This window comes from Malurus melanocephalus, unplaced genomic scaffold, assembly GCF_030028575.1.
Source record: "Malurus melanocephalus ecotype Western Australia unplaced genomic scaffold, MMel_1.1 scaffold_460, whole genome shotgun sequence".
In the NCBI taxonomy this organism is placed as follows: Eukaryota; Metazoa; Chordata; class Aves; order Passeriformes; family Maluridae; genus Malurus; species Malurus melanocephalus.
The window spans coordinates 141,206-168,708 of NW_026623692.1; the positions used below are offsets into that span (position 1 = coordinate 141,206).

The 27,503-nt window shown below is 39.0% G+C and overlaps 1 protein-coding gene across 1 annotated transcript in view; it reads right to left on the reverse strand.

The window, feature by feature from the left end:
* PRDM5 (PR/SET domain 5) overlaps nucleotides 1–26,444 on the reverse strand; it is a 57,385-nt gene extending 30,941 nt beyond the window's left edge. The window contains exons 1-10 of the mRNA XM_057380562.1: nucleotides 26,256–26,444; nucleotides 21,958–22,041; nucleotides 15,548–15,670; nucleotides 10,693–10,876; nucleotides 9,792–9,966; nucleotides 8,974–9,066; nucleotides 8,585–8,706; nucleotides 6,459–6,538; nucleotides 3,531–3,615; nucleotides 2,116–2,273 (exon numbers count right to left, since the gene is read on the reverse strand). Of these exons, the coding sequence (XP_057236545.1) occupies nucleotides 2,116–2,273; nucleotides 3,531–3,615; nucleotides 6,459–6,538; nucleotides 8,585–8,706; nucleotides 8,974–9,066; nucleotides 9,792–9,966; nucleotides 10,693–10,876; nucleotides 15,548–15,670; nucleotides 21,958–22,041; nucleotides 26,256–26,348 (1,197 nt within the window). The 5' untranslated portion in view covers nucleotides 26,349–26,444. The remainder of the gene's footprint in view (nucleotides 1–2,115; nucleotides 2,274–3,530; nucleotides 3,616–6,458; nucleotides 6,539–8,584; nucleotides 8,707–8,973; nucleotides 9,067–9,791; nucleotides 9,967–10,692; nucleotides 10,877–15,547; nucleotides 15,671–21,957; nucleotides 22,042–26,255) is intronic.
* Between the last annotated feature and the right edge of the window lie 1,059 nt (nucleotides 26,445–27,503).

The following is a 27,503-nucleotide window of genomic DNA, read 5'->3' on the forward strand; positions in this document are numbered from 1 at the left end:
GCAACACAAGTTTCCATCTAAAACACAAATCAAGAGTTCAAAGACAGAAAAATGTATCTGTATTCTCTTATATATTAAAAGGATCTAAGCCTGCATCCAAAGATTTTTTAAGAATGTTGCAATCAAACTTAAAGACGTGTTTTCTAGTAAACGTTGTTGATCTACGTGTTTTTAACTATTATAACCATCATCCCTACTGCAGGTATCCATGCTGCCTGCTACTAGCTCAGTAACCTAACCCTGAAACTCAGAAAATCACCCTGAAATTATCTAGAGTTCAACTTTTGTTCCTCCAAAAGAAACAAACCTAGGAGGACACCTTAAAGCAAATCCACATCCAAATATTAAAAACCCAAGCTGAAGAAATACATGGAAGTATGATACACAATAATGTTTTACATTTACACTGCTCCTGGATCAAAATTCCTGTGAACAAGTAAGAGAACTATTGTCCTCTTCCCTTGAGCATAGTGCAGCCTTCCCAAAATCACGGTACTCAAAGCTATTTTGGCATCCCAAACCACCCCATCCTTGAGCTGTATGTCACTATTGGCTTTCATGCACACACATCCAGTCTCCTCTCTGCTGTTCACCACCTCTCCCCCCATTGTTTCCTCAATGGAGAGAGGCTTGTCTATAAAAGCAATTCAGGCCATCTATGTCAGTCTCTTGTTTCTCACGCTCACCTCTTCACTCAGCAAGTGAATTTAGAGACCTACATGTGGATGGGTGAACAGTCACAGCTGCCTGGATAATCTTTATGCAAACATGGGACCAAGTTTCTCTCAATATAGAACAGTTATTTACAGCCAGTACTACGAGCAAGCAGGTCTAGGAAACCAGCATTCCAACATGCTTCAAAGAATTCTGTCAAAATTAGGTACCCACTAAAGCTGTGTAAATTTTAATATTTTTCCCATTAAGTGAAGCTTCTAATCTTTGCTTATGCTAGCGGTGCTGCTGCTTTAAACACAGAATTGGGTCAAAGTGTTTACTCCTTAGTACTTAATCCTGAAGTCCATTTTCAACCCCAAGTCCCCATCGATCATCAGTGGCAAATTCACATCAGGAAACAYGTAAAAAGTATTCATTTAAGATATAGAGGTATCTTTCTAGACAATGTTTTATACATTTTTCTTAGAATATATCCAATCTGCAAGATTCTGTCCCATTTTCCTAAAGTCTACGATCAAATATAATGTATGGGAGCTAATCTTGTCCTTCAGCAGGCTGCTGCATGCTTTTTGTTTTAGACAGTCATCACTATTTCATCCTGTGACAGGAATATTATTGTTCTTACATGATTTATGGCTGAAGTGCAAAAGATGGTGCAAAGATCCTGTGCCAAATTCCCAGATGGAATATAACATGAACCACACTGAGAAAGACTTATAGGTATGGCTATATCCGGGTTTGGGTTTTTCTTCTTCTTTTTTTTTTTTTTTTAACAGTCTTGTAATCCTGAAATAGCAGTCCTGGATAGAGCCTTGCCAATAAAAATGTAAGCCCAGGTTAAAACTAATGACAGGCATTACAGAAATTAGGCCAAGCAGATTTGAGCTTCAATCAACAGAGGCAGAACATCCCTTTGTGAGCCTATTTTTCAGGTAATGTTTCTTTTGATTTTGTTTTCATATGTGAACACTGCATCAAGTTCAAATTTAGTGTAGTTTGAAAGCATCTGCTGCAAAGTCCAGCAATGACTGCAAGATGACTACACATAGTYTTAAACAACTAGAGTATAAAAAAAGTATGTGAAGACATTTTAAAATCAGTCACAATTACTTGGTAAGCAAGTACTTAAAAAAGCCCAAAAAATCCACCAACAAAACAAAGCAAAAAGAAAAAGAAACAAAACAAAAAAGTCAAAATGGGATTTGAGGCTTTTAAACAAGCAACTGTGCTTTACTTCTGCTTAGCTTTTTTGTTTATTAGAATTGATTCAGCCTTTTGAGGTTTTGGATATAAAAAAGAACATTAAAACTACATTCTCCAATACTTTAATCCCATGTTTATAMGCATGGCAGAGCTTAACGATGAACCACTTAAAAGAAAAAAAAAATCTGCAAATCTGAGGCTGGCAGACCTGTAAACAACAACAGCAGAGTGCTTTACCTTCTTGTGATTCTTGTAAACATTTCTGTGGGCAAATCCCTTTCCACAAAGCTTGCATTTATAAGGTTTATCTTCACTGTGTATTATTTTGTGTGCAGTCACTTGATCAAGTCGTTTGAAGGACTTATTGCAAACCTCGCAGGTGTAGGGGCGTTTTTCTGCAGAAAATGAGTGGGGGACATTTAATCTCCTGTTTATACAGGGGGAGAAGATGAAAGGCAGAGACAGTCATCTCCTCAGAGAGATTTCTGCAATTAAGTCAACCCAATTAAGATTAAACCAATTAGAAAGAYATCTAATGCCCTTTATGTTAGACAGTTAAGTCACTTCACAAAAGATGAGCCACAGTGTATCTCAAGAAATTGGCACWTTCTTTGCAATACTCATTGCTAAAACTAAACTCTGATTAATTAGCTTAAATCAAAAGAGAATGACTTCAAAGAGKAAAACTGTGTTTCCAGATTACAAATGTGAAAGAGGGCATGAYAGTTTAAATGTTTTAAAACTTAATTAACAATATACATATTAGCTTCCAAAACCAAAAGWTCCTATGCAAAAAGCATTTATGCTTCAACTGGTGACTGCAACTCAACTGCACTAATGCTCATCCAAAAGTGTCAAAAGAAAGCCAGGAGCCTCTGAGATACAGATTATGTTACAAGAACTGAGCTTTTGGTGTGGWTTGATACCAAGAAACTATTTCAATTGTAAGCCTGTGCAGCTGWAAAAACCTGCATTTGTTAAAATGCTAATGCATTTGACAGAACCATGTTTGTGTTTCTACTGTGTTGCTTCATGTWTCTAATCACTGGCGAAGGACACAGAAAATGCTGGACTGCAGTGGCCAGAAATCCTGGCAGAGCCACACTGCCACACCTACAGATGGGACACTTGCTGCTCACAGTGACCTGTGCTGGCACGGGATGGGCACAAGGGACCATCTGTGAGTGGAACACGGATGGGGGGACCACGAGCTGCTCTCCTCTGAGCAGACGCTATGAGCTCACTAACGCATACACCAACGAAAAGCAAAATACTCAGATGTCTATCAAGGATCACCAACAGCACAGCCCAGCTCCCAGCCTCTTCTCTTCAACCACTGTTTTTTCACCACCCCCCTAAGCCATGTAAAAATGTTTTGCCCCATCCCAGCTTGCTGACCTTATCTACCCCAGCTAGCACGACAAAAGAGCATGACAAAGCAGCAGCAGGAAGAAGACTACACCACTTCATCGGGTTTTTGCAAGGCTTAGGCTGGCTTAAGACAGTTTCTTTGCAACCTGAGATTGGCTTGCCCAACTCAGGACAACACAGATTTCATTGAGCCTTCTGTAAAAAACTAATTCAAGTAAAGTTCAGCATGCATGAAATACATATCCACACACATGCAGCTCTGTGTTATTTGTGTACATTACCTGAATGAGTTATCATATGGCGTTTCAGCTGGTTGGCYGAAATGAATTTCTTGTCACAGTCTTGACACTCAAAGACCTCATGCACCTGCAGGATGTTTTATGATGATTAAACATTTGTGCATCRAAAACAAGACCATACCTCTTACACAGATAGAAATTTTCTAACAGAATGCAACTATTTATTAGTCAGTAGCTACACTAATACTCACTAATATTCTGTGATTTCCCCCTTGCTCTTTCCTTGCTGAAAACCATCATCTCCCAAAAAATTAAAATTAATAACTGCAAACAAAAAAATTATCATTACAACTATACTGCAAGTTTGTATAACCTGTGTTTCTAACTAACATATCCATTTAAAATATCATTATTAGTGAAGTATTAAAAAAAAGGTAGAATAACTTGCCAGAACATTAATAAAACACATGTAACAATAACAYAGAAACCATTTTGTAAGAATTTTAAAAAACAAGTACTTTCAAACCCTTGCAGGATTTTTCTTTTAAAAACTTTTAGAGGCCAGAGAGTGGGAGAGCAGCATTGTCTCAAACTACAAATGCAGTATTTTCGACACCACAGCACATAACGGCATCTAGGACTAAATGCTGGAAAAACAGGAGGCAGTTGAGAGCAGTTTCTGTTAAATAAAAAATAAAGATTGCCCTGTAGAACAAAACACTGCTCAGTGTTGAACAAAGAGGTCAGAAATAAACCCAAAAAATATGCTTGGCACTGGCAGGTAAAAACAGGGGACCAGCAAGGACTGGGAATCAGAGAGGATGTTTAAGTGTGAGTCYACTGAGAACAATTTTTCAGAAGTCCAGCTCTACCAAGTTTTAAAATTTCAGAATCATGCAAGGGTTCTTCATACACATTCTCTCAAACTCGGACCAAAGCAGGATCTACCTTGGTTTGCTCCCTTGTCACCAGCACAAAGCACTAAAGCTGAATTGAACTGTACAGATTCATGTATTACCCAATTTTCTCTTGGCTCCTGCACAACATTTCTTGTGTTGTTAGGAATTTAATTTTTTTGTACTATTGTATCACTTAGCAGCCCAAATCATGGACTCCTATAAATATAAGATAGAAGGTAGTAACATTACAGCTGGAGGAKAAGACAAAAGAGAACTGGTGGATATACACAGCACTACATTTCCTTGGATTTACTGAGATAAAATTAAAAAAAAAACCAAAACAACCAAGGCATGCCACCAAAAATGAGCATGGTACAAGCAGCAGTCTGGATGATGACAGCAAAGTTGAATTGTGCACAGCTAAGGAAGGGCTTATCTTTAGACAGTCAAGGCACAGGCAATGAACAGGACACACAAAGCTAAAAATTATTTTAAATCAAAGATGACATGAAAGCTACAGATCTAAATGACCATGCCTTCAGAAAGTAAACATACGTCTGTCTCCTTAAAGCCACCCTCTTAGTCTCCTTTTTCTGCCTTTCTCAGACTTCTTTCCATTGTTTGGGCTTGTTTTCTCTTATAATTTACCTTTCTACTCTCTATTTAATTTCTTTACATTGAAACAGGTAGGGGGAAAATAACCTTTTTCTTTCACTTTCACCTATTATTTTCTTACAGATTTTACTGCCTGTATAAACATTTTTTGGTAATGCTTATCATTAAAATCCTGCCCCACTTCCTACAAAAGGAAATCAATTCAAGCGAACAAACAGCATGAGTACTACTATGTGCAATCTCCTTCACTATCTGATGTAGGTGTGTAAATCTGGAATACCCATTTTCTGGATATTTTAAAACAAATGCCAACCAAGAAGAGTAAATGAAGTTTTATGCACAAAATCTTCACAGTTATTCCTAAGGTAAGTGCTCAACTGACATGATCAGGCATTTGAGAAGCTTGTTAGTGTGTCACAATGTCAGCACAGAATTACAGCTACTGAAACAGAGTAAACATCTGAATCAGATGCACACACTAACCAGGAYATTTCATATATTCACATCCTGATGTGTAAAACCTGTGCCATTGTGTAAAATTTGTAATTATACATGGCAAGGCACACCATGATAACAAAGTATAACCCTATTTGACAAGAAATGCAGGGCATATTAACACAAGCAAGGAGAAAAACAAATTAAAAAGAAGGGCCCCACCATTTCCTTTGCAACAACATATTTTAATTGATATCATTTATATCCTCAATGGATTCAGGTTATAACCAGAGCATTATTAAAGACTTACAGTTAATCTGATAAACAGTACAATGCAGCCTTTTGCAAAAACAGATTCTCCTGGGTTTTAGTGATTTATCAAATTAATCTTGCAGGGACTTCCTTTGGGTATAATGGATTCCGAATCTCATATTCATGGTCCATCTGTATTTCTACATGAACACCCTTATTTTCAATAGATGCTTTTGCAACTGTTAACCCCTCCTGTTCTGGATATAAAATACTATGTGCATAAATAAAAAGACATTAAAAATTTAGGGGTTGAGGAAGAATTTTCTTTACTCCTGCGTAACTACAGTACAAGTAAGTCCCGTAAGTGGTACATCAAAAAGCAKTAAGAAAGTTCTTGTGTTTTGTACAAAAACAGAAGGCTCATGAACCTATTTTAGAGTCTATATGTATACTATGATTACATAACACACTTTAGATTTAGCTGAATGTTTAAGAATGCTGAAGAACAGCAGGCAACTCTGACTTAATGTTGGAGTGCACAAACATATTAGCATTTGGTAAGAAATGCATGAAAACTTTAGSAAGATATTTGGTTTAACCAAGTGTGATTACAAAAATAAATACCCACACTAAAACAGGTTGGCTTTGTAACCATGAAAGAGATCACCCAAAGGCTTGCATTACAGCAGCTTTCAAGTGACCTAAGCAGCACAGCCYCACATCTCAGGGAAGTCAGTGCCTGCTGTGAGTCAGCCTTCATCTTACTGACCTTTCGATGCTCCTGGAGATTTGTTGCTGAGGAACATTTCTTGTTGCACACTGAACACATCAGCTTCTTCCTAGAATTTCCTGAAACAGAAACAAAATACCACCAACATCTTAAAGAGGAAGTGCTAAGAAAGAACCTAAACATTACARCTGAGCCTGTGACTTTTCACAGGTCATTTGACTGACATAAGATTTTTACATTTGTATCCCATCTTCAAAGTGCTCCCTATCAGGAATTCTCTGTGGGTGTCCAACAAACCAGTTACTGATGGAATGTAAATTAAGAAAACCAGAAAAATAAAGTCAAAACCCCTTCAAATAGATATCATATATCACCAATCCCATATAAAGAGTAGCATTTTCAACTGAGAACAGCTCACTTGGCACCTGAACAGTTCATTTAATCCAGAAATCAATACAGTGCAGCAATGATAAAAACTCAGATTTAAGTCAAAACCACCATTTCACATTTTTGTTTATTTAGAAAGCATTCAGCATACTATTATATAAAATACCATTAATGGTCTTGAACTGAACAAAACAGGGAAATTGTAGTAGCAYCAGCTCATGAATTCAAATCTTGTCTAAAATGCAAATTTTAAAACAAGATATAAGACAGTTATCAGACATATTTTCCTTACCTTCTCACAGCTGCTTTAAAAGCCACAGACCATTTCATTGAGTTTATCTTTTACTTGCCTTTAGAGATTGAAAAGCTATACTATTACAAGACAAAGCCACCATAAACGTAATTCTTTGCTTATAACTCAAGATGCCCATGCAAGATTGTTCCTAGCCTAGGTAAAACACATTCACACTACATTGAACAGCAAAAAGAGTATGAAAGTAAAATGTTATAAAACTTAGAGCAAGTATTTATATACAGAAATAGACACCTAATACAGGAATACACTTAGTCCTGCAACTTAGGACATTAATCAGTCCTTTTCAGAGGTCAGGAAGGTGACAGAGCCTATCTGTTCACAGCCTTGCATAACAAACAACACACAACAACTCATTCCACCTTCCCTCACCTCCAGATAATACAAGGCAGAAAGGAATTAGAAAAGTGCCCCTAAACAGTAGAAGGTTCTCTTCCTTCCTGCACCAACATYGGTGACTTCTACAACTCCCAAGTGGTAAAGTAAAAGCTCTGCTCACTGTGCCAGCAGAGAAAAATGTCCTTCAGACATCTGCTCTCAGTCATGTCTGGAGTGATTCAAGGAGCTGTGGAATTCATAAACCACTACATAAYTGACAAAGCTAAGCCTAAACACAACAGTGCTCATGGATGAAAAAAAGTTCTTACTCATACTGAAAAAACGAGGTATTTTTTGTAAGAATGATTACAGAATCATTTCTGTACACTGCAAGAGTTTGGCAGGAAAAAGAGACTGAATATCTTAAAAAGCATCTCAGTGCAGGCACCATCAACTTAAGACTGTTTTCTGTGCACTCTAGAATTCTGCTGTCCCCACACATAATGATCTTCCATTGGCATGGAGAGGCGACACACAGAAAGTGAACAGAATGCCAGGACTGAAAACTGCATTTTGGACCTGAGAGCAGTATTTTGTCCTTTCACGAGAAGAGAGTGAAGTTTGAGTGAAAACTATTGATTCATAGCACCCAGAGATAAAAACAATCAGGCCTAAGAGGACAAGTGGATGGTCTGGTCTGGCTTCCTGCACAACAGAGGCTATAGAATTTTGTGCAACATCCTCATCAAGACTAATAGTTGGATTAGGCAAAGAGAAGACACCCTATTGTGATCTGAAAATACAAAAATAATCAGGAACTCACCATTTCCTGTAGCAGTTTGTGCCAGTGGTTGATTTTCCTCACTGCTACAACATTTTATTTTATCTACTCTTTGCGTAGTTTACACTTCTCAAAATTCCTATTACATTTTCTGCAGGAGACTAATGATTCATCTGGCTTGCAATAATTTCTCCCTGGGAGAGGAGAAATAGTTCCTCTCGCAATTAGCTAGTGCCTAATTTTCTATTTGATACAAATGAATCCATTAAGAAAGAAAGCAAAGACAATGTTTACTCTGATTTGTAAATTCAAGGCTAGGAACATGTCAGAGGGTTGGTTTTTTTCGAAGAAACATTAAACTCTTACCACTGTGAACATTTTCTTTGTGTTTTTTCAGGGCATCCTTGCTCTTGAACCTCTTCCCACAGCTATCTGCCTTGCAGATGAACCTGGCATCCCCTCTGCAGGCCTCCTTGTGCTGCTCATAACTACATGGGATAACAAATAGAGACAAAAAGCCCCGCATCAGGCAGTGCCTCCAGAAAGCTGAGCCATAGCAAGTACTCAGAGCTGAACACATGCTGCACTGCAGAGTTCCAAGGCCACCTCATGCATTACTTACAGCAGACAGGAATGAAAGCATTTGAGTCCTTCCCCTGTTAGGATTCCCAAACACTACCAAGCTTTTGGAAAGCTAACATGCAAAGGGAGGCCAGCAAGGACATGACAGCAGTCCTGTAACTCGGACACAAAACCTCGATTCTGAGCTGAAGGGAGTATTGCAAACAGAGCACTGGAAACTTCTTGAGGAGTCTCCTGGGCTGATATTCTCTGTGCACTGAAGGACACTAAAAGACAAATAAAGGAAAAAAACAAAGTAAGGGCAACATTCTACAACTTACACATGCTTGCAGTAGCCAAATACAAATATACAGCTTTACAAAAAGTAGGTGGACAATCTGTAATTAAATGTATAATAAAAAGTAAAGTATCTATTTAATTGCAAGAAAATACATAATCTCAATACAACACAAAACCAGTTATGTTTCTGCACAGAAGCATAATTCTAAGATGACTTTAGTGACAAAACTGCATAATTAAACTCTCAAGGACAATAAAGATATGTTCTTAAATCTCACATTTTCATGTTTCTATTTTTTGTTTCYATCACCCAAATATTTAATTAAGAAAACATGAAGCACTGGGTTTCCTTTCTTTTTTTCTTAAATCTTTCTTTAGTTCCACACCAACATCCACAGTTTGAAAATGACACCTCCTAAACTACTGAATATTCCACTGATAGAGACCAGTAATTCTGCACCAAACTGCTGCTCTAGTCCAGTCTACAGTGTATGACTTCAACACATATAAAATTAGTAACATTTTTGTAATTCCAACTGAAGTCTCCAACAAATATGAGAATTCACATATTAAACTATTAGAGCAAAGAGTAATGGTACATATACAAAAGTATCAAAATTAAAGCTTAAATTGCAATTACATCAAGAGAAAAAAATGATTGAATGAAATTGATTTAAATGATCTCTGAAAAAACACTCGTGTTGCTACTCACTGTCTTTGCAGAGCTTGTTTAACAGGGAATTTCTTTCCACAATTTCGGCACTTAAATTCCTTTTCCTCACTGGGTTTTTGGTGCAAAGTCTGAAGATGCTCAGCTAGGATCTCCTGGCTGGCAAAACTGGATTCACAGTTTGGGCATGCGTGGTCCTGTTTACAGGTGAGGGGATCTGCATGATTGGAGGAAAAGYCAGTAAAAGAAATAGTTTTCAGGTTTTTTGGTTACATTAAGAGAGACTCTCTGCCAAACACAGATTATGCAAAATGGTGGCATGAAACTCACAAAAAAAGATGTCTCAGAAAGGACTATAGACAACCTATATTAAGCAGATTACCATCAGCATTACTGAAAATGAATTCAAAGTACTAAGACAGGTGTGACTTAGATTGTTGGCCCAAATTAGTCATACAACTCAATTAGAACCTCAACTCAATGTCATTCACAAATTCATCTTTATCTTTAATAAAGATGCTGAGAACTCCCCACACAGCTCAGCTCAGCTTCCTYTTCCTAGACACGTTACCTCAGGATTGACTGAACAGCTTTATGAAAAGGTTTATTTCTCTCCCATCTCAATAAGAAGGGAAGTACCCCTCCAAGAGCAAAACTTCAGGTTTCATAAGCCTGCATGTCAGGTGAAACAAACTCTGTCTTGAGTTCAAAAATTAACARTTACTACTTAAGAAATCCAGGCTCACTCATTCAGTCAGTAATTCATAGGACTGTCTGCTCCTTATTAGGCAAAGAAGCTCAACTTAAACCCAACTAAAGAGACAAAAATAATGCAAGAACTCAGATTAAACCCAGGGAACCTTCCAGTTCCCCAATCAGTGTTCTCTTTCTTCATTACTACTTTTAAGTTCTGAAGTTACCCTGTATTTTACTTATTGCTCACCTGCATTTTTTTCACCAGCTGGCTGCACTTCTTTATTGTTGCCACTGTCTTCATCTTCCTGGATAAYGGTTACTTCCTCCTCCTCCTCCTCTTCTTCTTCCATGTCACTGTCCAAGTACCCAATCAGAAGTTCTGTGTCTGTTTCGATGTCTTCCACAGCCAGATAGAAAATATTTTCCCCTTCCTGTCRCAAACAGGAAGTAGAGGCAGTAAGTAACTATGTCAGAAAAAGAAAACATCAACACACATATATGAGACCCTGAACTAATGCTTCAGCTGTGGAAGGGTTGGCTCCATTCCTCAGGGAGCACAATGCTCTAACAGCCTTGCTAAGCTGCATGGATACAGTGCATGTGTATTCTGCTGTTTTGGATATATTCCCCTGCCTCACCTGTGAGGCTTTCCCACTATTCCCTGTAGTTTCAACCAAGATGGAGGTGGCATTAAAGTCTCCTCCTGCCACACTCTACTGGACAAGACTCTACTTGAACTTCTACTGACTCTACTTCACTCTACTGAACTTCAGGGTTTGAAAATTAAATACATGAGTATTAGAAAAACAGCAACATTGACACAAGCAACACACTTTATCTCTCTCCCCAGCTGACTGCAGGAATTCCAACACAGCTTTCAGCAGCATCTTCACATAGTGCTATTTTCTTTCTCTCTCCTTAAGATTCCCAGCCTTCTCCAATAGGCTTTTATCCCTGGTCAGTTATCTTCACAACCAAATCAGCAGGCACATCTGGAATATGCACTTCATATCCTCTGCACGTTTAAATCAGTATAGATCCACAAAAGGCCAGAGGATCCAGCCCACATTCTGCACAACAGGACAAGCTACATAATAACAATTAGTTACAAATCTTTTTGATAATGCCTAAACAAGCTTCCAAATAGATACATAAACTAACAACTTTGGGCTTTGACAATACTAAATTAAAGTTTCCAAGGCTGGCACAGCAGCGTCTGAAGGGGAATCTGTCTATCTGTCCCCTAAACCGAAATTCAGAGTTTTGGGGTTTTTTTCTACATTTTACCCAACTGCTTTAGGTACTACAAAAGTGCTGAAGGAGACTCATTTTCATGCAGTGAAGACTGACAAGTTCCATCATAAATCTTAAATCTGATTAACATCCAGAAAAGTTAACTGAAGCTTTTTTACCCTGCATCTAGCCATATATTTCATAACAAGCTTCCTTGAGAAAGGACAAGATAATGATTTTTAATTTTTGTAATATACTGAGATTAATTTGAACTGTCAACAGGGATGTAGCATTCCTCGAGCTGTAGAAGATCTGTTGTAATTTACACAAGATACTGTCACACAAGAGTGAAACCTACTTAGTTCAATAGATTTGACAGAGCTGCTGCTTTCAAGGATGCACCACTTTTCTGTCCTTATCTCAACAACAGCATTGGAAAACAAAACAAAAAAAAAATTATTTTTTCCCTCAAAATCTATTCTGCAGTCCAGATATCTATCAGCATGCCAACCTAACCTCTGCATACATCTATAAGTTGCTGGTTTTCATACATCTATGTCAAGTAGCAGAAACCTTTAATTTACTACAGTTTGAAGTCAAACAAATCACATACTGAAGCTCTTAGCATAAAGAAAAGTAAAAGGTCCTTCTACACTCAGTCTCCATACAGGGATAAAACCACTGRGGTAAATCTCCAATACACCACCACTTAGGACAACACTATTCTAAAAGAGAGACAACCTCATGAAGGGAAGCATATCTCCATTATTGACTTACCAAAATCAATAATTAAAAAAAATACAAAAAGTAAGGATTTTGAAAATTTGAAAAGAAAAAAAGAAAAAGTCATGTATCCTAAGCAAAACCCAAGCCCCACATTCTAAGAAATGTCAAAGCTTGAGTGCTCTGGGTTGCATTTTCATTGGAAAGAAATTAGTTGTGCCAGCCCAATCTAAACGAATTTCTGCTCCAAGTGTAATTTGTTTGCCTTTTCCAGCCACACAAATGCTAATAGTCAGGTATTCAGAGCACTAATTAATCAAGATACACCCACACTGTAGTAGCTCCTCAAGGCAGCATTCTGAGTGAAAGCAATGGAAGCTCTCCAGAAACCACAAAATAATTCACATCTCTCTCTCCACCAGCAGCACCTGCATGAATCACATTAATCTATGTGYATGCAGACATAGTAAACACAGTAAAGAACCGTTTGAATTATTTTAACAACCCTCCTGTTTCTAAGAACACATCTGCAGCCATTCCACCTGCCCATCTGTTCAGACCATGCTGGCTGTTTTCCTAATAACATTCATCTGTGGCAGACCACAATGATCCTTGGGAGAAAAATGCAAGTGTTCATCATGGTGGCACCACAACCTCCCTTCAMAGTATTCCTACTTTACTATTCCATCTTGTTTCCCTCACCCCTGCCTTCACTGTCATCTTTTACACGATAAGGCATACTGACCTGCCCAGCAAATACAGTTTCCTTGTTCCAACAGCCTTTGCTATCTCATTCTYATTAGAGGCACCTCTTCCATGCAGATTTTGGATTTTCTATACAGTTACACACCTTCACACATGCTTTGTAAGAGGGAGCAAAAGATCACTCACAGCCCATCACACTTTCATCCAGTAGCTTAAGACCCTTATGTCACCACTCCTTAAAGTTTAAAACACAGGAGGAGGAAGCAGCACAGTCTTTTGTTACCTGAGTGTAGGACTTTTCCACCTTTCAGASCTTGAGCAGCTGGCTCCAGCCCAGYYTTCCYAATCTTTACCCWGTTKCCCTCTGTGCCCACAAAGTGTTACCTGACTTCCCTCTGTATCTGATTCCCTGGCAGCAAGCCAGCTCTTCAAGCCTACCTGTTGTGCCAGTTCTCCTTGGCTACCTCTCCAAAYACACTGCAGCTCCAGGATGTCAAGTTTGGCAGGGGTAAAACCAATATAGACAATGTTTGTGAGGGCAAAAACCGCAATCCAGGAAATGCATGGAGATGATTTCACACACACACACCCCACACTGCCCAAAACTCAGCTTATATCTCATCTAAAATATARCACCTGAACCACACACAAAGGAGATCCAGAAGCCTCAGCTTTCTCTCTTGATCTATTCCTGTGTGCATGGCAAGGTAGAAAACATTTGAGACACAAGTGGGAGACCAAACAGAAGACAAGGCCAAACTACTACAGCAATTCTGACATTTCTCCTGTGTTCTTAGATCATACTTGCAGTTTTTAGTAATAGCTCCCAGGGAAGGCCAGAATGCTTTTCCAGCTGAATATTCTGTATTATGATAGGCTTTAAAGTACAAAAAAACCCTATGAGATAATTTAGGAAATTTTTATTTGTTTCTATCATTTTCCTTGAAAAGAAACCCACTGAGTATGTACTGGATTCCATTAAAACTTCTATTCAGAAGTCCAAGTCAATTACTGGAAAGATAATAATGAACATTCATTGTTCCCACTGCTCCCTTTTGTGAACGTTACTTTGCATTTGCTGTCCCTGCCTGTGCCCTGATGAGGTGCTGATCACTGACAACGCCTCAGACACCTTATGGATGACAGCCTTTGCTATCTGGTACCATGAGGAGGACAACAAATYTCACCAGAAATTAACTTCTGTTTTCTTGGCATGGAAGAACCAAACTTTTTTGTCTGGACTCAAAATAAGCTGTAATTCTTTCGTCAGGGACCTACAGGCTAATCTTTGGGGGACAAAAGTCATCTCATGATGAAAATGCAGAATAATTTTAAGAAACGCTGATAAATAAATCTCCCTTTCCGGACTGCAAATTAGCATTACATCAGCAAATACTTTAAGTTAGCCTGAAACAATATTTTGTAAAGCATAAAATTTCAGAAAAAAATTGACACAGTCATGTAATTMTTACTTATGTGGGAGTGGAAATTCATTTACTGTGAAACTGAGCTGTTAAAAAAAAAAAGGAGATGGCAAATTTCTCTAGTAATCTCCAAAAGAACAACAACTGGAACTGGAAAAGTATCTCCATCCCTGTTGCATTCTGTAGTCACAGAATGCTTCCAAAAATCAGAGATWAAACAGATTAAGACTCTTCAGCTTGAGAAAAGAGCTGTCAAGTAAGAGAGAAAAGATATAACAGAATTCTATAAAATCAAAGATGGCACAGAAATAAAGTAACTATTCACTGTTATGCCAGAACTAGAGAACCAGGTGAAAAAAAAGGAAGTGTCTAGAAGAAAAACAGGAGCATATTTCAACATAATTAAAGCAGTGGAACTCATTAACACAGAATGCTGCAAATGACAACCACAAAAATGAAGAAATAAACTAGATAAATTCCCATCAACAGAAAAGACAAGAAAGCTATGTTTTTTAAAATTAATTTMTCCTCAGGCACTACACGATCATACTATCAGATAATTAGATTGTTCAATTCTCTGTTTTCTAATTAAATATTTCCAGCACCATGCTTCYTTTCAAAYTTGTCACACTTTCATATTAAATWATACATGTTACATATATTATATAATTTTTTAAATTATATTAAACTATAAAGCAAATGCATAATTCTGCTTCACGCACACCTAAGCTCATACCCAAGTTTAGCATGAAATACATACAGTCTCTAAATAATTAATCCTTAAACCTTTCAGATAGCATCAGATTCTAAGGACCTCTTCAGTCTTTCATCCTACCACTCTTATTTATGGTATTACCTTAAGCACAAGACTTCACTTCTAAAAAGAAAGGGAGAAAAAGAAAAGGAGTTCGCTACTTTCCTCAGATTTCAGGATTTTTTTGCAAGAAATGAAGGCCAAAGAGATCAGATTAGTAAATCAGGAACAGGAAGCAAATGGTAGGATTCTACCAAATCTACCTGAATGGCTGCCAAGTTCTTCTGTTCCTGGGATGGAGCCTCATGAACAAAACGCAGCCAGTTAGAATGGCGTGGGTTGCTGGCATCCAGGATATAAAGGACCTCACCTTTGTTTCCACGAACCTGAAACATTTAAAAAAAGTCCCCAGACAAAATTAAAATACCAAATATGCCCATTTGATCCACTCAGTGAAATAAACACCTTAAACACAACATATATCCATTTCCATATCTAGACCTTATTACAGATCTATATAATTTCTACAGTTGTGATACAAGTCCAGCTTACACTGAAAAAATGAAGATAATAGAAATAAAAATTTAATACTAACCAAGTTATTCTTCCCCCTCAAAACACAAAGACATACTGCTGTAAAAATACATCTGTCACTGCCAAAAATCCCTGTCTGTTTCATTTTAAATAATAGATCACTTGAATCTCCACTGATCCCAACAACAGAGATCCATGCAAAAAAGGTCATACAGCCACACTACTATTCCATGTGATTTATTTATATAATGAATGGATTTTATTTTCCATCTGTCAACAAGAAGTATCCAAAGCARGTATTTCCTAAGAGCAAGGGAATTCGGTTATGTAGGATCAAAATTAGATTGTCTTCATGGCTTTGTATTSGAATTGCTTGCATTCTTGCTCTATTTGTTTCTAATAGAATGCARTATCATATTTCTTCAGTAAGACTGCTTCAATTACCTAAACATTGAGGATATTACTAGAAAGAAAAACCTGTATTCCATTACAATAATAGGTGGTGACAGTGGGTTGTTCTCAGATTAAAGAAAAAAAAAAGAAATAATTGTAGTTCTGCAAACAAATAAGAATCTTCAAAATTTATTACTGCTCTTCTGAAGGAAAAAAAGACACATCATGAAAAGGTGCCAACATTCAAAGTTTAAAAGCTATTACTTTCCAACACATGGATTAACCACAATGAAAAGTGTCAAACCTACACATTTAAATGCATCTGGAAACAATATTATCTGACACTAAGCACTGCCATGTTTCCCCAGAGAGGTTGTGGATGTCCCATCCCTGGAAATGYTCAAGGCCAGACAGGATGGGGCCCTGAGCAACCTGATCTAGTGAGTGGCATCCCTGTCCCWGGCAGGSRGATTGGMACTGGATGATCTTTAWGGTGCCTTCCAACCCAAACCACTCTGTGATCCTGTAATAATCAMCCAGTTCTACAGAGGCTTTGTGATTTAGCTACTGAAATATGACTTCTAGAAGCTCACCATGTAACTCCTAAAAAGGCTTCCATCAGRTCCTGAGTTGGAARGAGAAGCWACCCSRTTCCTRTTATAAAAACTATACATTACACTAYCTAACTTTTCAWCAACTTTTCTTTACTTGCTTGATCCTTAAATTATATAAGAATAATTTCTRTTTGCTTCAGTGACACACAGTCATCTCAGTTATGCTTTCAGAGCATCTGCCAATCCATAAAGAGATGCCAAACACCAAGCCAAGCTTTAAGACATAAGGAAACTTTCGATAAAGAAATCCACTAAGTCCCTTAAAAACATTCTGCATTTTCTACTGCTTTTTTCACCTCATATAGAAATACACAGATGTGAATATGAGAAGTCAAGAAAAACTGCAAAAACTGTACTTCACATGGACCCAACTGGTGACATGTACCAATTCTTTTCCAGTTGCATGAATAGGGAGTTTCCTAAAYGAACAAGGGATCTTTGAGCACCATGACAGTGAATCCCAAACTCAGCATTTAAAAYAAACACCTCAAATGCATACACATATCCAAATTATGTACCTTGAACTGAGGTGCCCAAGAATTATCTTCTTGAGAATCAACACAGAAAATGTCACTGAATTAATTCAGTCAAATGCCTTCACAGCAAGATGAAACACCTGACATTCACTGCCACCACACACGGGGAGGTTCCATCTCAAGGCCAATTGGGACAATTTGAATGATGCCACATAAACAAGCACCTGATTACTATAGAAGTGTTCAGGAAAAAAGAGATGTCCCTGGTCATTATATAAACCCCCCCATACGAAACCCTACAAAGGCCTAAATAACAACTAAGCTGCTGGCAATCCTCATCAGCAACAGGCACTACTCCATCTGCCAGCCTTTTATGCTRCAATGAAATTATCCCCACATTTTCAAAACACATCTGAATTTGAAACTTATGCTACTTCAAAATGCTCATGAGCACAATTGCAAATGCTCTACCATACACASCTGTCAAGAGAAGAACAAAAAACTCAAAAATTCACTGCAAGTAAGCACGTGGTTACCTTTGCTGAAGGCAGTAAACTCCCTGCCTGCTTTCTGGAAACTATTTTTAAAACATTTATAAATTGAAAAATCTAGGTTCATCAAAAATCATGTAAAGGAAAGTACTACTTCCTGCCTTTTTTTTATTAGCTGAAAATATGTTTTTTATTGTTACAGCATGAAACAGCTAGATGTTATACTTCTGCATCCCGAGTTTCAGACCTTCAGCACAGAACTCATGGCAGAGTAGAAACTCAGATTTTAACATTGCTGGAGAAAGCATTAAAATAACTCCAGCAAAAGAAACCTGAAGCAGCAACTGCTGATTTGCTTACTCAGTAAGAAGTCCTGGGACATARACAGCATGTGACATTTTCCTTCAGCCAAAACATACAACATAGCAACAGTTTTCCATATTAATGAAGCTCCTTCTGGTGCATGACAGTACCTGACCTTGCCAAGGACAGAAGGGCACAGGAGGCTCACTCCTAGACTCCTGCTAACCTTCTGTGGAGCTTTCAGGAGCAGGGTTGAGYTTKCCTTTCTCTGGAACAACACCCAAAYCTCCTTAATCAAATTGTGTGTGATTTACAGGAAGTTCAGACTAGAATACAAACACCTCAGCCTAGCAAGAAATGCTTTCCAACATCTTCAATATATCCCATAACTGAAGATGGGAGGTTAACACTCAGTTGCTTTAAGAAGTAGACCCTTCTCATCACCAAAAGAATAATGGGCCTGCTTCAAAAGTTACTAAARTTAATATAAAGCCATACACTTAACATGGATAAATATTACTAATACAAGTTTTAACAGAGTTAATAAAAAAAGTAGCTACATAAACAAATAAGTAACAATGACTATTTTGGACACCTATCTATCCCACTGGGAATAATTTAGCAACAKTGAAAATCTGGGACACAGACTTGCAGTGGAGATAGTCCACCAATTTCTGACTTGTGTAAAAGCCCAGAACATTTAAGAAATGAGAAAACAAAAGCATTTCTGCAAATGACAATTCATACAAAAACATTAAAAGCAAACAGTTTTCAATGTCAAGAGTATTTGAGGAAAGATGATTGGGAAAGTAGTCTTCACACAGAAAAAGTAAAGAGTATGTTGTTTGGATTTATAATATTGCATTAACCTTCACAGCAAAGACTGAATTCCTTAAGATTTATTTTATCATGAAATGTGGACATAAATTTACTTACGTCTTGCATGTAAAAGCCTTCCTATGCCAGAAGCACATTTTACAGGCAAGATATCAAAGAGAGAAGAAGAGGGAAAAAAAGAAGAAAGCCACCAAAACACACCAAGCTTAATGTGCTTGACTTCTTAYACCTCAATCCTAAACACCACAGCTCTGATCTGCAGCTGATTGCAGCCAATAGCAGATTTTCTGTCGCATTCACTAGTTTTCAGGCAGGCTTATTTAACTGAAAACAACTGTCACAGCAAAAGTGATGAGAGTTAAGCAGTAGAAAYGTAAGTTCATTTCATTATATAGATAAACACAAACATTGGCTTCCATCGAAAGACTGATTTCTGATCTCTTTGGTTTTAATGTAACAATGAAAAAAACATGATCTTGGCAGATGGACAGAAACCCAACCTGAAATATGTAACATTCAGCATTACATGGYGTATTATGTTCCATCCAACCCTGACCAACATTTCTTCATGGTATGTCAGAGTATTTGAAGAAGGACTAAATCTTTCCAGCCCTCCCTGTTTTAACATTTGCCAAAGTCATCACCCGAAGTACATGCTTGCCACAATCCAATAGGAGTGAAATGAATTCTTCTTTCTTGGTTAGGGATAATGAAGAAAAGGAGCTGAACATATATAAAGAAATGAACTGGTATCTTCCCTTCACAAAGGGACATCTGAGCTTCAAGAGCAAAAACATCTGAACTTTTAATACCTAAAGATTATTTCCTTCTTGCCTTTAAGCACTTGCTCTTCCAGCAAATACACACAGTTTAAAGCTGATATGCCAAGTTTACTAATACACACAAAGAAGCATTTAATAAAGGTGCTAGGGACATGCTAAGAGTAAAAACAAAACTCTCAATTCATCACAGAAACAAGCTGTGTCCTTCACTAGAGCAACAGTCAGAGAGCTGGAAGATAACACAGGGATGGTTTTTTTAACAAAGAAAAAAAAGCGTCCATTCAGACATTTTCTTGGCTTTTTATTATCACTCCTAACTAAATGGTTACCACAGGTTTGTTTGGGTTTTTTTTTTTTCCTTTCATACCACTCATAAAGAAAACATTTGAGCCTGTTGCTTTTTACAAAGATAACAGCAAGATCACGGATGCTTCCCACCCGCCCAAACTTCCCTGGAATCTGTTGAATGAGCAAGTATAAACCTTTGATTTCTTCAAAACTATGCATGTTACAGGCAGAGTAATAGCATTCTACTATATTTAATTTAAAGAAAAATTTTAACGTCTTCAGAACTTTACTGAACAAAATCACTGGGCTCAATAAATTTTTTGGGTCCYATGTTTTCTCTGAGACCAAAATAAAACATCATGTGTGCAATTCTGTCTCAATGTGATGTCTTAAAGATGCCAACTCACAATGCTGGTCTCGGAGAAAAGAATGGCTTGATCAAAACAGACCACATCAGAGCACTGCTCTAGAAATGCATGTGGCAAACTTCCTCACAGAAAAATATTCCATAAAATTGAAGCCTGGATCCCAGGCATCACATATCAAGAAAAAAAAGGTTGCACTAATGCCCATTTTTTTCCTTGACTTAAAAAAAGCTCTACTATTTAAGTCTTCTTTTTGAAGGTGTTCTCTCTGAAAACACTTTTTTTTGACTGCCATCAGACTGTGAAGTCAGGCTTTAGTGTGCCTTCATCCAATAGCCYTCAAATTAATTATTTTTAATATCTTTGATACAGCTGACTACACACAAACTTGGCCAGTTTCTGTGCGTGCCTCCCACAGGCTCTGGAATAACCATCTACTTGGACTGTTCAAGTCTTACTTTCTGCATTCCTGGTCTCAATTTTCAACTTAAGACTACTCCCAGCATGATTTAAATTATATTATAAAGCTCACGTTCAGATCAACTTCAGTAAACATGAACAACTTGGGTTAAAACATTCAGGAAGTCATAAAATTTGGTATGCAGGAATCTTTTCAAGGCTCTCAAAACTAGGTTACCGTAAGATATTATGAAATGATTTTAAAACAGCTCATAAAATCCTCATTTTCTGATTTGCTGTCAAYGGGGTCATATTAATGTCACCAGTAAATACATGTATTTGCCTTTTCTATCTTAAAGAAACAGATAAATCTCATTTAAGCATCAGCAGTGAGGAMTCTGGAAAATCAAACAGCTTTCCAACAAACTTGAAGACCTCATTGCTGTAATCCACTCACCGCCTCTTCTGAAAACCTTGTTCTAGCACAAGCATTTCACTGATTTAAAATAACCTGCAGACACATCAGGAAGAGCCAAGTGAGCCAGGGCACTTTCACATGTACTGTAATTGAGCAAACATCTCTAATAAAGGCATTTTGGATTGCTCTGTTTTCATCTGGGAACTAAGAGGATGAAACTGTTTACTCTGAGTACATAACCAAAGGGAACAAATTGTCCACACTTCTCCTCTRGGAAAGGGCATTTTGGGCACACCTCTAGATTAAAACAGACAAAAGAAAGGGAAAGGGAGAAAACAAGGAATTACAGACTGGAGTTAACACTCACCTAGGAATATTTCACCACTCATGATATTTATACTGAGTTTGGGTTTCATGACATTCTCTCACTCATCCTTTCAGGGTATGCAATCTATTTGTAGCTCTGCTAAGGCTGCATCAATACTCTTCCCTTTATAAGCTGCTCAATGATGCTAGTGCTAGAGATTTTTCAAATAAACATGTATTTTGTGGTAAATGCACTGATAGTGCTTTAAGCCAGATGTCAAACATAAACCTTTTCTGTACACTGCCCCACAGCATAAATAACAGTTCTTCCATCTCTGAAAAAGTAAGAAATGAGTCCCCTCCTCAGTGTAAAAGGGGACTAAATGTGCATTCAATAATGATTTGTTACAGTAAAACTTAATTCTGAGAACAATTTTTGTTAGGTGTGATAATGTCACTTTACTCACTTCCCACATGAGCCTGCTGTCAGTGTTCTCATCCAGTTCCTGCGGCATTCGCTTCTCCCCTGCAAAGGGGCCAAACTTTTCACCCTAAGGAATAATTATTAAAAAAAAAAAAGAATCAGTAGGGGGAAGAAAGAAAAAGACAAGTGAATCACCCAAGTCCAGCAGAGAAGYAATTCTTATCTTCAAACAGAAAAGAATACTTTTCTTTTATGGTCCTACTCTATACCAAGAAGGTGCACATCCTCGAGGGTTCAACTTGAAGCTCATTCCCATTCTTCTCATACTTTGGAGAATCTCCTAAAACCATACCTTCCCTCCACGTGCTTAATCCTCCTTTGGGAAGCAGAATTTTTCTTTATCTTAAAATAAGGCTGAAATTTACAAGTCAAATTTCTTACACTTCTTATAAAATTTTCAGGAAGCACCTTGCAACAGGCATCCAACTAAAACAAAGAATTTGGCAAGCACCAAGTTTACATTAGATTTATTTGCGAGATTATTTGCAACACTACTTTTTGAAGTGCCACAAATCAAAACACTGAATAACTGAGGAGTTGATCATACAGAGAGATTWGTTTAAAAATGTAAGGGAGTATGCACGTGCTTATGAATTAATTTGAGCCTTCATAAACAAAATTAAAATGTTATACCACCTGCTAGTCAWAACACCCGCTGTGAAAGCATCCATTAATATGTTCTTCCAAAATTATTTGGCATCACAGGTTTTTTCCTGCACAGACATCAGACGAGCAGCAGGGCACAATAATTCAAAACGACTTTATTCTAACACAGGCCCAGCTTCCCTCCACACACACTGCCTTGTCCCTATTTGCAGGGACAGGCCCTACAAATGGAATGCAAGATGTTCCTYGAGGCAGCATTCAGACCCAAAAGCATTGTATACTTTTAAGCACGATGTACTCTCAAGCATTAGAGATCATAAGCGTATACTGAAAAGCAACTTCGGCATTTCTTTAAAAATATAGCAGTATTGTGGTTAATAAAAGTATTGATCTTGTCCACATCCCCTCCTTCAGGCACATTCCATATTGCCAGCAATAGCCTGCWACATGTTTTCCTTCTTGCTTAGTTTTCACAGATTGCCTACTGCTAGAGCAAAGAGAAAAAAAGTGGAATGGAAAACATCCAGGATTGTTCCTCTTGGAAACAAGAAATCAAATTTTAAAAAGAAAAATCCTTGACTTTAAAATTAAACCTGAAGTGGTAATAAACAAAGGAAAAGAAAATTAGCATTGCACAATAAAGCAACAGAACTGAGGGGCAAATTTTTAAATGCGCCCAAAGAACATTTCACTACAAGGAACAGCAAAGCAGAAGGTAAAAACACAAGACCAGAAGTCAGCAACTGGAGCCCAGTGTAGCAAAGGAGACAAGAAGGGGCAGTGACAGTAAAAACTGGCACTCTGGGGCTTCACGTCCTTCCTTCTCACCGACTTTCACACAACTCTTCATTGTTTTGCTGATAAGTAATGTCAGAGTTCCTCTCCCACCAGTTTTTCAACTCCTGGGAGTTAATACTCAGGCTGAAACTTTCCCTTCTCTTACCTCATCAGCAAAGAGGGTAAGATAGGTTAATACAGTTGTATGTGTACAGCACCTACAATGTTCATTTTACCCATCACTGAAGGCCACAGCACCTCTGGGACAAAGCACAGTAACAGCTCAGCACTGCAAAGGGCTCAGAACAAGAAACACTACTCATCACTCCCACCTCAGCTGCCTCAAACCAAGAAATCTCTCCTGCAGTATGTTCAAGGCCTTCTGGAAGCTCAGAACATGGCAAAAGCAACGTGTCCACCTCTGAGTGCAAAGTAAACATAACATAAGCCRTAGGTGATTCAGATTTCTGAGCACTTTTTATGGCTTCTCAAATTTGGAGGGAAACCAAAACCTGATGTCTTGGAACACAAAGGTCCATGGGGATAAGTGCAATTATTTTTYAGCCCTTCAGACCACTTTCTTCAAATATACACACACACATATATACATAGAGSCACATTATTCCTGGTTAATAAACATGTTATATGCCAACATACATAAATCAAAAACACACTCAACTTCCCCTCTCTGATCAATAAAAGTGAGGCACACAACACAGACTGAAGTCAGAGAAATTATTCAGTACAKGAACRCACATTTTGCCAATGCTGAAAAARCTATTTTCAACAATTGCYTTCAAAAAGCAGCAGTGTCTAATCTTCCAGTTGCAGCAAAACACTGAGAAATGCAATGGCTCTCTGATGATTACACCAAGAGCCTCATGATGCCGTAGCCTGAGGCCAGCTGATGGAAAACACAAAGTACACAGGAATCACAGCTTTGTACAGGTAATAAAACATTTCCACCTTTTATGATTATAAACTAAAACTTGAAAGTTCCTCGTGCCTACAGGTGCCAAGCAGATGGTAGGCAGCAGCAGTTCAGAACTCATTATTACCAAAAYTTGCTAACGGCAGAATTTTCAGAGGCCTCCTTAGCACTTAGAGAGCTAGTACTGCAATTTCTCATTATAAAATCATCTGAATTTCTTTTTTTTTACTTTCAGTTCACACAACTGCAACTGTGTGACAGCAAYAGAGAGAAAACAGTGCAGTATTTCCAACTCAGCAACACAGGTCTTACTTCACAATTAAGTGTCACATTCAACACCTCCTTCCCAATCCCAAAACTCCATGGAATTAATTTAACAGCTATAAGCTACTATTTATCACAGCCATGAAGTGCAGTACTTCTGCCTCATTACTAGAYAGGAGAACATGCCAAGAGCACTGCAGATGTGAATTTTCTTTCCATAGAAAAGAGTAATGCAGACTGACCCTTCTCCCAACAGAGAACATGGGGCTTAGGTGTCCCACAAATTTTGGGAGTATGTTTTAATAAACCACAGAGCAACTCAAGAGCTGGTTCCTGAGCCCACCAAAGTCTGTTTGTTCTTCTGACCAGGGCTTTGCACRCCACAGCTGTCTGGGCTACCAGCACAGAGGATTCACTGCCAAAAGACAAGTCTGTAACAARCACTGTCACCAGACACTCCTAATAAAGATCCTACTACAAGTGCCTCTGCCTTTACCTTCTGCATGCCAGATGAAGTCCACACCACACTTGCAACACGGTTTTTCTGGGCGCCTGCACAGCACTGATCAACACATGTTGTCTGTATCAAGTTCGTAAGTATGGAATAATTCAGGTAGGAAAATGCTCTTTTTGCCCCAACATCCAGCTCTAATGGTTCAACTGACAACAGCACAAATGACGGAATCTCAGACCCCCACCTCTGAACTGGGGATGCTGATTCCTGTGAGTTTCACTCCAGAGCTGACTATTTCAGAGTCCAGGGATTTACAAATCCTAACAGTGTACAACCTTCCTTGCTATATGAACCCACAAAGTTATCAAAGGAAACTTCAGAATCTCACTAGAGAAGCAAAAAATTAAACAAAATTATATAAAATTGTTCTCCTTCCAGCCTCCCCTTTAACACTCAGGGACACCTTGAAAATGTGACACCTCCATCCCATCGTGTCTAAGCCTTGTTCACGAAACCACTGAAAAATCAGGAATAAAAAAATCAGAGCCAAAACGAGAACAAAAATGSAAATTGAAACTTAGAAAAGTCAGAYAAGTGTGTMCTAATGATGGGTTCATAGTTTTGSTATGGCTTTATGTGTCCTAACAGGCCACCTGGACAGTCTCAGCTGGAATTCCAGATGATCGAGAGACTTTCAATTACGAGGTGTGAAGGGGCATCACCTGGTTGGGGTATGAGACTCGGTTCAGCTGAACGGCACCGTTCAGAGGCCCGGCTTTATTATGCCGAAAGGACGAATTAAATCATCGTCCCGCCGAGCCCTGAGGGCCGTAAGGGGGTGACAGCCGTACGCGACTCTGCGCGGCCCCCTTTCCYTTCAGAGCGCAGTGAAGGAGGCGGTCCCGCCGGGGGAGCTCTGCCCTCACAACTGTGCCAGACACACGAACCAAGTTTTTTTWWAAAWAAATAAATAAATAAAARTCATAAAACRGGGAAAATRAARTYCCTCAGAGCAAACCCTCCGCCGGCCCCAGCGCCCCTTCCCGGCTGAGGCGGGAGGCTCCTGTACCGGGATGGGGGAGCGGGCGGGCGGCGCCTCCCGTGAGCTGAGGGAGCCCGGGCGGGCACAGCGCGGATGAGGCGAACTTGGAGCGGGACAGAGGGGCGGGAGAGCCGCCCAGCTCCCCGGTGATACGTGGCAGCCGCTCCCCGCCGGGCCGGGCCAGGCCGTTCCCCCGCCATCACCCACCTTCTTCACTCTGCGGGCCGTGTAGAGCCCCATCCCGTCCTGCACCCGGGACGACTTCAGGGCGAACCTATCCGGCACGTACATGCCCAGCATTTTTGCACCGAACTCGGGCCCCGCCGCCTGCCTACCGGGGAAGAGGAAGAGGCTTACGGGGGACTTTCCATCCCACCGGGAGCAGCGAGCGAGAGACCGGGGGAGGGGGCAGGAAGAGGGGCTGGATGCGGGGCGCTCCTGAGGGGAGGGGCCAGCGCGCGGGACGGGGCGGGGCCGGCAGGGGCGGCCGCAGGGGGCGCGCGTGCCGCAGGGGCAGTGGCGGGAACGGCGCCATGGCGGCGGCGGCGTCGTGAGGGGACGGCAGGGCCCGGCCGCGTCAGAGCGGATTTATCCCCTTTTTTCTTGTTAATTCACAAAAGCGTGAGGGYGGCTTCGCTTCGGAACCAAGTAATCTTTCACTTTCCGGGGTTGTTTTTGAGGGAACGCGGATGTCAAACCAGAAATCCKTAAGAACGTGCAAACATGACGCTTTTTCTCTAAAAAGTTAATATTCTGGATATTCTTACAACATACCCAGCAAAGGCATGGCTTTCTGACAACCTACACGAAATGCCGTCGAACAGGGCGGAAAAGTTCGGCTTAGGTTACTAACATCACACCAATACTCACAAAATTACAATATACATTACAAATGTATATTATATATATATACAAGATACACTGCCCTTTTTCTAGAAAACGGAATAGTTCTTCGGATTTTTGCGATTTCCATTGATGCCGTACTCACATTGTTCCTCTCTAAACTAAAGTGGTGTAGCTAGAAAAGGGATTTGGTTATATTTGATTGTGCAGTTAAAAATAAGTATGAAGGCATGTGAGGCACGCAGAAGGAAAAGGAAAAAAAAAACCTATTTATAGACATTTTTAAATTGTGCTGCTAATAATAATAATTAAATCACTGGAGCGTAACAACCTCTTCTCTCTACCTTTTTCCATGTTAACAGGTGTATAAATAGTAGAAGCTAAATATTAAAAGCTCCTAGTTTTCCGCCAAAGCATTAGAAAAATTTTGTGTTGGTGTCATTTGGAAAGAATGAAAAAAAATGTCCTGAATYTTAGTTACCACATGACACTGAATGGACCATCATGTATAGCTTTGGATCAGCTGTATTCCTGCACATCCACAGGTGGATATTTAGGGAAAAATAAAWTATAAAAACCCCAGTTTTAGCTAAACATGAAATTCCCTTTGAC